The 11,524-nt window shown below is 40.7% G+C and overlaps 1 protein-coding gene across 3 annotated transcripts in view; it reads left to right on the forward strand.

The window, feature by feature from the left end:
• Positions 1–11,524, forward strand: part of kcnip4a (potassium voltage-gated channel interacting protein 4a) — a 121,600-nt gene that overhangs the window by 85,365 nt on the left and 24,711 nt on the right. Inside the window, exon 1 of one of the 3 annotated variants that reach the window (XM_032544193.1) lies at positions 2,194–2,816. The exons of the other annotated variants lie outside the window; for them this stretch is intronic. Coding sequence (XP_032400084.1) covers positions 2,705–2,816 — 112 coding nt within the window. The 5' untranslated portion in view covers positions 2,194–2,704. Of the gene's footprint in view, positions 1–2,193; positions 2,817–11,524 lie in introns of those variants that run through there. 3 annotated transcript variants of the gene reach the window in all.

Here is an 11,524-nt window from a genome sequence, read left to right on the forward strand (position 1 = left end):
TTAAAGTTGATACGTTAGCATGCAGTTGCTTATTTACACATCCAGCAGACACAGTGCAACATTAACATTCATTTGGAGTTATGTTGCTGGCCTCTAGATGAATTCCTGTTTTGGTCTCTAACTCTGTAGAAAATTATCTGGCTCTGCTTCTAAATGCTCAAAACCAGTAAAGTTTTGGTTCACATCCGGTGCATGAGCCCTATGCCGGATGTTAGGCTTTATCCTGAAACTGTTGTTCAGGTGATCCAGGCTAATAGTGACAAAATCTGGAAATCTTTTTTTTCCTGGCTGATAGACAAAAGAATATGTTTGCTAATGTGAATGAATACAGTGGAAGGTCCATTAAAAGTGGCAACTTGGGCAAAGAACAGATTTGGCTCTGCAGTCACTCTTTACTGGAACAAGCTTATTGTCCAAACAGGAAGCATACGTCACTACATTGTTTTCTGTAAAAGGCACAATTTTCTATAATTTGATTTCAAGAAAATCACACACACACACACACACACACACACACACACACACACACACACACACACTTAAATTGTCCATGCGGTGTTATTGTTAGTGTGTATCTTTCACTTTCTAAGGATAAGACCCACGTAACAATGACTCCTCACATGGCCAAGGGGCATCCAGATTAAGTTGGATCTGTCTGCTCAATATTATTTTCTTTTTCAAATGGCATTATGCTAAATGATTTACAAAGATGTATTTATTTGTTTCAAAACCAGATTGCATCCCTCATTTCCAGTGTGTTCTTCAAAAAAGAGCCACAGCAGACGGACTAAATGTAAATAAATGCATATCTCCCTCACTGAAGTATTCTGCATAAAGCAACTGAGTAAGAAGTGATTTACTGTTTCTGTTACGGCGCTAAAATAATACACAGCCGTGATCACTGTAGTTAAGGTGGCGTTGTGCATTTGCATCAAAGATACACAACTGACTTCATTGTAGATGGAATACAAGCAGAAAAAAACACTGCAGACTGTTTTTGTGGCTCAGAATAGTCCATTTTAGTTCTAAAAAGCTGTTGAGTAATGCATATGGTTCAAAAGATTCATGAGCTTAAAATAGTGTTTTGGATGTTTTGAACATAAATAATATTTCTTGTTAGTAAATTCAGTTATTTCAGACACTGTTTTCTATATACTGTGAAGAAATAATTCATATGGTGGTGGATGATAATGACTATGACTACAGAGGGGCAGTAGATGGTGGTGTCTTCACTCATTTTCTGCCAACACTGCATGATTCTCTCTCTCTCTCTCTCTCTCTCTCTCTCTCTCTCTCTCTCATACACCACTCACCACTTTGTTTGGTCCCTCAACTGCCCACTACATCTCAGTGGATCACAACTCCTTTTGAAACAAGCATTACATTATTAGAGTGGTGTGGTCAATATCCCCCCCCCCCCCCCCTACTCTTTTATCAGTGTGTGTAAAGACATATATTGACTCCCCCTACTCACCTATTTCCCTTTCTGATCAAACCCTCCTATAGCCAGGACTTTGGGGGACTGGAGAAGGCACAATTCCCCCGTACAGTACATAGGTGGACATTTTTTGAAATGATCCCTTTAGTTGCCAATAAAGTATGCATTCTTTTTTTCCTCATTCTGTTTTTTCACTGTTTTATGTGTGGATTGTATGCATTTAAGTTCAGCTTTAAGCCTTTAAAAAAGTCTCTTTTTTAAGATGAGTTAGATTTCCAAAAGCCTCTTTTCACAGTTTAGTTTGTATAGTATAGTAAAGCTATAGTTTTGGCTGTCCATCCTGATTGTCTGAATGGCATTATTTTTCCCTCTTTTTTTTCTTTTTTTTTCTTATTGTCTTCAACTTTAATCCTTTGCATAGCCTTGAAAGGGTGTAATATTCATGATTTACTGATATGACAAAAATGTCATGTCTAAACACAGACATACAAAACATGGAATAATTCAAAACTGGTGTATACTATTAAAATCTATAACCTGTTCTGTCAATAAGTGCTGTATTTGCATGTTAGGATGTGTTTCTAGTATGTATGAAGTTAATGTGATCCTGTATACCTCATGAGAGGTTGTGCATCTTCCACTTTAGCACCACACCTCCCCTCTGTCTCAGTCTCATCCACCCCCCCCCCCCCCCTCCCTACTCACTCATATCCACTCCCTCTCATCTTCCCTCCCTTTCCTTTCCAGTGAGGGAGTCAGTGCGCTTGAAAGAGCGAGAGAGAGACCCAAACTGTCAGAGAAGAGTAGAGTTTGCTCTGCCTGCTTTTCCACTGCTTTCCATCTTTTCATTTACGAGGAGAGGAAAGAAAACGAAGGAAGGACTGAGATCAGCTTGTGTGGACTTTATTCCTTTTTGAATCAGCTTTTCTTAATTCTCAGTGACCCCCTTAAGATCAGAGCGATCCTTAATGACTTCAGGTTCCTCACAAACCTGAGGGCAATATTTCCTGCTCTGAAGCTCATCCCATTTTAGCCTGACCCAGACTGGATTTAGGGAGTGAGCGGGCAGTAGGTGGGTGCAAGGAGGCACCCGGCCCGTGTGTGTGGGTCGGTGTAGCGCTGGAGTGGGTGCAGGGGAACTGGAGCGCAGGGCCGGGTGGCAGCGCAGGTCCTGGTCCTGGCGTTGTTCCAGAGGCCGAGGAGCCCGGCTCGGGCTCCGGGTCCGGGTCGGGGAATGGTGGCGCAGAGTGGACCGAGGGTGGAGCAATGCTGAGTGCGATCTGGGAGACAGAGGGGCTACAGACGGTGGGCATTGTTGTGCTCGTGTTTGCATCAATCAAGCTGCTGCACCTCCTGGGGCTCATCAGCTTCTCAGAAGGTAAGACACAGAGGTAGATTGAGGGAGAGAGTGACATATATGAGGAGAAGGATGACACGGAAATAGAGAAATTATAGCGGAAATAAATAAAAATTGCTCACTGGTAGAATGTGTTGTGAAAATGTCTTATGCATGCTAGAACTCCTTTGGAACATACTTGAAGTTTCTAAGACAGCCAGTTGAAAATGGGACATGTAATGGAGGTCACCATACCAAAGCAGGACCCAGTGACTCAGAGTGTCTTATCTTACGAGCTGAAGTTCTGAAAACAGAATGTGTGACAGAAATTTGTGTGTGTTTGTGATTTGACTGGAGGGAGGAAGATACATGTATGGAGCAGGAAAGATGTGTCATTTCAGAAAGATCAAAAAGCTCGACAAGCAACTTCTGATTGCTCTGTTAGACATGGAAACTGTCAAATGATTTTTCTTGGTTTGTGGGGGTGGTTTCCCTGTTTTTGTGTATTTAGTTCATAAAGACGTGTACATGCATGTTAACTAGTAATTCAAATTACAACTCTAATGTTCTTGCATCTCATTGTGCACTTGAACAGAGCATACTGTACGGGTAGAGAAAGCCTTACTAAGCAGGCCTAAATAAACCGTTCAGTTTGGACCTACTGCAGTTGCCTCATTAAATAAAGTAGAGCAGCATAGTAAGCAGTTTGAGCTCAAAACCAGCCCATCCATCAGACTGCTATTCAGTAAAAACCGCTTATTTTTTAATTAGGATAATCAATCAGAAGTCTCTAAAACGCTTTGCATGTTCAGGGATTTAATAAGAAAGGGCTAATGTGTAGTAGTGGGTAGCTGGAAAAAGCTGACCTGACCTGAGAGAAGTGTTTACTTGGAGTATGGCGTGTTATTGTCTGTGTATTGGCTGTGGTTGTGTTATTTTAAAGGCACATGGGAACAGTGTTTTCATTAGGGGGATCTGTGCAGCCCATGATCAGCAGTATACCTGCCTCACTAAACAGCGGCAAATAGAAACTTGCTTTCAACTCGCTCTGCATTAATAGCTGCAGCCGACATGACATCGATTATTTTCCATAGTGAGATGATCGAGATGTCAAACCAGTGTGTTGAGCGCCTTTTGCCTGACGGTGTGATCTGTATTCCACTAAGGTGTCTCAGAGTGTAATTACTTACAGAATATCTGCTATCTGAGCCTTTGTTACCTGACGAGCGGTCAATACAGCTATCGACGGTGTGCTGAAGTCATGTTCAGGAGAGGAAGGGGGCCAGGAATACCAAAAGGGAGGGTGGTGGAGGGGGGGTTAATAAATAAGTCTGAAATCTTTTTAGGGAAATAGTCTTGAAAATATGTGATCACAGATCTTCGCAAACATATTAAAGCTGGCATTCACAGCTGTGGGTAATTTGGAGCCTTAAAATCATGTGAGCTGGATAAACCCCAGCAGCCGAAGACCACACTGGATGCCACTCCTGTCAACTAAGAACAGGAAACTGTGGCAACAACTGCAACATGCTCTCACACTTGGACAATAGAAGATAGGAAAAATGTAGCTTGGTCTGACGAGTCTTAATTTCTGATGAGACAGTCAGATTGTAGGGTTAGAATTTGGCTCAAACATGAAATCATGGATCTACCATGCCTTCCAAAACGGTTCAGGCTGCCGGTGGTGTAACGGTGTGGGGGATATTTTCTTGGCACACTTTGGGCCCCTCAGTAACAAATGAGCATTAAATAAGCCTAAATGAGTCTTGCTTCTGATTATTTCCATCCCTTTATGACCACAGTGTACCCATCTTCTAATTGCTACTTCCAGCAGGATAATGCAACATTTTACAGACTGGTTTCTTGAACATAACATTCAGTTTACTGTACTGTACAAACGGCCTCCACAGCCACCAGATCTCAATCCAACAGCCCCTTTGGGACTTGGTGGAACAGGAGATTCAATTCATAGTGGCGTCACGATACTTATGTCAATATGGATCATATATTCATTATTTTTTCAATTATTCACTTAGTAAAATTGCCTTATTTGATTTCAGTTCAGGACCTAGTTGCTGTGAAGAGACAGTCCACTGAGCTACTGCACTGCTTTCCTTTCTTACTGTAATAAAAAGCCAGCAGTCACAATAATTACCTTTTGTTTACGTTTTAGTAACACTAATCCCCTTTTGCAGCTGTCACCTTCTCCAATAACTATGTTGTTTTTCATGTTTTTCACCTTGTTTTTTTATACAACCTCTCGGGAGTGTGCACGCTCTGCTTAACATTCATACAGTCAGACATGTTCGCAGCTGGGAGCTGCCCAGTACGATCACATCCCTCTACTGCTGGCCACCTGAGCAGCTCCACCGAGGCGTCTGGGGAATAAAAGGTTGTGCTTTAAAAACCTCTGTGTTTTAAAGTCTTTTTAGGAGTTTTTCAGCTGGGCTGCAGATCTAAAATGACAACTTTCAAATTCAAGGAGAGAATGCGAGCTGAGAGCATGCTCTGGAAGTATTTTACACTGTCCTACTCTTTACTGTAGCATCAGCTGGCAGCAAAGAGAAACTGTGAGCTTTGAGATCAAGACGTAGTAGACAACTCATTGCAAGCGGAGGGGGTCTGGCTAGCAGGGATGCCCAAAAATTGTATACTGTAAATTGTAAGGACTTCAGAGTTGAAAAAAAGTTTATGAACAGCCTCCCTCTGCCACTGGCATGCTGCCATGTTGGAGTAATATAACAAGATCCTTACATCAGCCAATACACAATCACTAGAGTATTCTACTCTGAATGTGAGCAAGTCAGCAAGGCCTGATGAGCAGCGTATGGGTAGCCACTCAACTTTTAATTATGAATTTAGCTGGACTGATGTGTGCATGTATTCCTGCCAACTCTACCAGGGCTAGTATTCACTGCAGCTGGCTAAGTGTTGGCTTAACATGGCTAGTAAAATATTTGAGCCCTCTTGTTAGAAATTATATATATTTTGTAGAAAGTTCTAGTCTGATTTGCTTGGATGCATTGCACCATAACAAGAAACAAATTTCTATTATACACACAGAGATATACACACACACCCTGATCCTTTTCACACATACAAAGTGCTGAGCAAAGCCTCATGGGGCGCATACTAATCACTGTGTCACACAATGATAAATAATTCTCTGGTTCAGCCGTATGCAGCAACACCCCCAACCTCATACCCCCTCAATCACACGCACAAGTACACCATTAACCGAACAGGGATGGAACGCTGTGTCAATTTTGACCCGCTGTCTGCAATTATCGGGCTGCAGCGCAGAGAGTGTCTTAGCACTGATATCCATCTAACAAAGTTCTTGTGTTCTCGGTGCCCTTGATGGGGATTTAAGGCCCGGCAACGGAGACAGTTGGTGTCAGCACTGACCTGGCCGGGTTCAGCTGATGATGTCTTTTTTTTTTTTTTTTTTTTACTTAAAAAGTTGAACCACTAAATGTATTTGAAGTATATGCGGAGCCACCTACAGGTAATCTTTGTTTGTCCTAATTAATTACAGTATGACCAATAGAAGTTGCTGGACTTCTGGTGCAGACTGTGAGCTGATTAGTTAGTTAAATTCTGTTTAGATGTCAGTGGTCTTGTAGCAGTATACTGATATACACTATGAGACGATAGCTTTTCATATTTCTGGAAGTATCAGACCATTGTAGCCCATGTTGTCAAGCAATGAGCCAGACTGTTTAATGACGATATGATTGGATTTCTCTATGATTGTGCATTAAAGTGATGGCATCATTTTCCGTTATTTCATTTGCTTAATTAACCCAAAACAAAACAGTCCTGTTATTTGTTAGTGTTTTATTTTACATTTACAAAGCCACCAGATATAAATTATACGTACCGTGTTAGAAGATTTTATCCAGTCCATTATTGGATTCCAACAACTTATTGGAATTTGTGATCACGTTGTGATCACGGTGATCCCCTGACACCCCAAAGTTATCTTGTCAAAACAAGGCTAAAGCCAATGCACTCAAGTTGCCATGATAGATTTTATACTTTTATGCTCTTGATCAAGTTTCATCTAGTTGTCCAGTATCAGATGCAGGAAGTCAGTGTCTCAGGAGTTATCCAGCACGTGAATGGTCACTGGAGTAATGTGGGAAAATGGCTATTCTGTTGAGAAGTGCCTAAAACATTGCATTTGTAGACTCAGACATTTGTACATCAAACAAGCCTGTTGAATTTGGATGATACAAAATTCTAAATGAACAGTGTGTCTGGTGGCATTCTGTTGTGGTCTAGCAGTTCTGACATGCCTGCCATTGATTATCACATCATGTGAATATAACGCTGGTCCTACAGTTATGTTTTAGAGATCAAGGCAGATGGTCATGGTGGTCTTTATGTCATCTTTTCTGGTACAGATATGTATGGTGTTTAAAGTAGGCCGCCAGTGCAGTGGCCGATTTTAGCAATGTAACATATTGAATTATGTTCTTCATTTTGTTAAGTGCAGAAGTGTTTACATTTCCAGCACACACATACACACACTGGTTTATGGGTGTGGTATAAACTGCACTGCATCTTTATGGGATTGTTTTCTTTGTTGACGCACATCCATCATCAAAGTTGACTCAGCAGAAGTGTTTTGCATCTTATCATGATTTCAAATTGTGGCCTTTAAGAGCGGTTCAGCTAATTTAATTGGCAATGTGCACTGGGGAAATAAATCAAAATATTACTCAAGAAAGCAAGTAGGATTTAAAAGATTATGGAAACAATACTTGAGTTACACAAGTAGTGAAATGTGAGATATTTTGCGAGCAGCTTCCCTGCTTGAATATAATTGGTTCTTCATGGGCCAATCCATTTAAAGGACAACAACCAACTGGCCCTATTACCCTTTGGCTGTTTTCCATGATACCTATTGAGAGCGGTGACATGATTGACTTAACCTTTGCCTGAGCTTCCTAAGTTATAGGTCCCTCTGGTGTCTGTGGAGGAAGGAAGGGCCCAGCAGATGAGCTTATTGAATGTAAGAGGACTCTGTCTGTCAATTTGAGTCAGAACGGCAAGGACAAGTATCACTCAAGCAATCAATGTTGATGGAAACATCACAGATAATAAAATGTGATAGAAGGAGGATGACAGGCTTCTTGGCCAATGATTTGATATGGGTGATTGCAGTGCCTTAAGGCTCCCTGTGTAGGCGAGCTGTAGGCAGATTGTATTCCTTAAGATTTATTTAATTAAATAACATGTGCGGCTTAACAGCGCAGGGATGCAGTATAATGTGCATTGTCTGTAACGCACCAGTTTGTGATATCTTTGGTTTAACGTTAATTAAACGTGAATATACAGTATGCCATTGTGATGTGAACTACAACGCTAATTTACAATGCAGATTGTGAAGGCTTTATTAAATGAAAATGTTGCATACAAGTTTAAGTTTTGTGATAAAAGCTTTCTTTTTTTAAAACTCTTTCATTAACCTTGAGCTATCGCTAGTGCTTTGATGCTTTGATACTTTTTTTTTAATCAAGGTTACACAACCAGAATACTTATTTAGCATGCTCATGACTTGAATTGGCAAACAAAAGGAATAATCGTGTTGCCACATGAATGCAGCAAAAATATTTTCTATATTTAAACCAAGGACACAGATTCTAATGCATAATGCAGTAGTTCCTTGCTAACAAGTTCTAATTGCAACCTTCTTTTGCTGGGTTAAGCGTGAACAATGCTTTATAGTGCCTTCTAGTTTCAGTAGATGAGAAAAAAAGTTGTTGGAGTGTTTAGTGTAAAGTGGTGGAAACAGCCTGGTCTCCCTGCAAACTTTTTCAGTGCTAATGCAAAGAGAACTGGGACACTGGGATGGAAAGTGCTGATATGTGCCGACAGTGAACCTCTCTTATTAGCAGTAATTTCTGTAGACTATCAAAAACTTTAACTGCACAGAGCCACGTTTTTATTTGCACCGAGTCTGATTTAAAATATCATCAGCAGCTGTGAAGCCAGCCAGTCCTAACACAAAAAATAATGTGACTTTTCTAAACATTCAGAGGACATCTACATTGGGAAGTAAACAAAAATCAACAAATGATAAAAGGAAGTCCAAAAACACATGAACACTTAACTTGTTTTAGTGAAATTAGCTCTGTCACAAAACTGGCTAGCACATTTACATCACAGTTGTAAGTAAAAGCCTCATTGTTGTAGCAGTTATGAAGTAAGAAGGTAAAAAGGTAATTGTAGATCATTCTAGTGAATGATATGTTCACGTTCCAAATGGACACTAAAAGACACCGTACCTGAGGAAGTGTGCTAACGCAGTAAGTTACAAGTCAAGTATGTGTGCATCTCCCGCCATGATATCTGTATGGTCTGTTTAGTAAGTTTAGTATGCTTATCTGAGGTTTATGTAATAAACCCATCCGGCTTAGATAGAAACCATGGACTCCTCGGTCATTTCAACAGTAAACACTCCAAGCCAATTTAGTTTTACTAGGGGATTTTCATGAGGACTTTTTCCACAGTCTCAAATCTCAACAGATGCCATATTGCCTCAGTTTTGAGATTGTGTTTGTCTTTGGCTGAGCTACAGTACATAGAAAAAAATATATTTTAGTTCAAAAGTGTTGTTTTGGGATCTCAAGCTGTTTGTGTAAAATATATATAGTGATACATATAGTATCTTGAGTTCCTTTGTCCTAACCTTATAATCTTCAAAATGATTGGAGTAGAAAATCCATAGTACCTTTACCTTTAATGCCGGACCATGGTTTTCTGTGTGACAGACTATTACTGAAATACTTCCAAGTGACTAATGATTGCAATTAAAAGCATAAACTGCTCTTTCCCCCAGATTCCAATAAATGCCTCAGCCCTCTGATGGTGTGTCATTATGACCAGCGTGAGAGCATGCTCTCACTCATAAAGAACCTTGACATTCAGTCCCCAGCACTCCAGTCAGTGCAGTCAGTCACACTCAGAACAGAACAGCAGATGACAGCATTTTAGTTGATGTCCAGCCGCTGGAATTTCATATGCTCAATACTTATTTAGATTTTGCTATCTGTATGTTGCTATGAGTATATCTGTATGTTAGTGTACTAGTTGTGAGAAAAAAATATCCCTAAATCTAAATTGGCTTGTTTAATCTGATTACTGTAAGTGCATGAGCCAAACCACACTGTAGCAAATTGCACTAATGGCAGAAAGGGATTATGATGGCTAATGCGTTCTTTTTGCCAGTAAATAGCTACTGTAGTTTGTGTTATGTTGCCTTCTGTCTTGCAATAGCTAACCTGAGGGGAATAATCAAGGCTTCAGTCCATTTGGCTGTGTACACAGGTCTAGTCCCCGTCTGCTTGGACTGTATCTGCCTTTTAACATTGGCAGTGAAGCACAAAACTTGATGTCATGTCAGAGGATAATTTATATCTCAGCCGAAAGATTTAAAATGCAAAACAGTGCTTTTTATTCAGGACTATTGGACTTGGTGGTGTCGGACTTTGTGGACTAAGTAATTTGTCAAACTGGCTTTTGGTTTTAAGAGAGGCCATGCAGTGATCCTGCCGTCCTCTTTCTCTTTTTCCATAAGTCGATTTCAAAGCCATTTTTCCTGGCTGCCAAAAGGAACTGGAGGCTATTTTATTGAACAACAGCAATGACATATCGCTCTCGCCAACTCCAATCGTTAGGCTTATTTGTATTTGGGCACACCAAATGGGAACAAATGGCAGATCCGTATCCACCTCCCTCATCTTCCATGTGATTTATCTGATATAAAAAAGCTTTTTTCATTACACAGTGGAGACTGTGTTTGAATTACTTTTCTTTTATTGACACAGATCTACAGATATAACGCTTGCAAAAACAGAAGAGTAATCAGCAGATGTCCTCTGTTGGCAGCTCTAGTATTCTGGATGTCGGCTGTAATTTGTTTTGGAACATTAGAAAGCATTTGGTGCTGGGCATCTGGTTAGCTCACCTGGTAGAGCGGGCTCCCATATTTATAGGTTTACTCCTCAATGCAGCAACTGCAGGTTTGACTCCAACCAGCAGGTATTTGCTGCATGTCATTCCCCTTCTCTCAACTCTTTCCAAGTCTAAGCTGTTTTTTAATCTGAATTTCAATAACGATCACGATTTTGGCTTCCCACGATCAAATTTGCGCGTCATTAAATTGCGTCATTTCATAAAACGTTGAGTTTTTGCAAAGCCAATCTACTGCTCCTTAAACCACTGTCTGATCATGAGCCAGTCAGTTGTTTCCTGCACCGTGCAGCTTAGTTTCTAGATGTAGACAGTCACAGAGGACAGAGTAACGGCAGGAAAATTCAACAGATAGCATTCGGTTATGTGTCGGTCTCAAGGTTTACCAGTTTACCAGTAAACGCAACATTTTGTCCCGTCTGTGTTGTTTTCAGACATCAGCAGTGACCAGTGCTAGTCGGTGCTAGTTACTGTCTGTTAGCTCACAGGGCTCGAGTAATAATTTTCCTCTAGGTCGCATCTGCTGCCTCCCCACAAACAAAGCAATGTTGTTTATATCGATATGGTTTCATTTTGTGTTACATGACCCATTTCTTCTGTAAAGCCATGCCTGTGTTTGATCTCTCCTCTTACTCAGCCCCGCCCCCATTCACTCACACACGGCTTCCCAACAACAGAGACAGAGCGGCGCCAGCGCTTGTGTCACGCTTCTGGCATTTGTCCACAGTTTTAATTGTTACTAACACAGCTGTATATTGTTAAGCAGG

The sequence above is a fragment of the Etheostoma spectabile genome, chromosome 19 (assembly GCF_008692095.1).
Source record: "Etheostoma spectabile isolate EspeVRDwgs_2016 chromosome 19, UIUC_Espe_1.0, whole genome shotgun sequence".
In the NCBI taxonomy this organism is placed as follows: domain Eukaryota; kingdom Metazoa; phylum Chordata; class Actinopteri; order Perciformes; family Percidae; genus Etheostoma; species Etheostoma spectabile.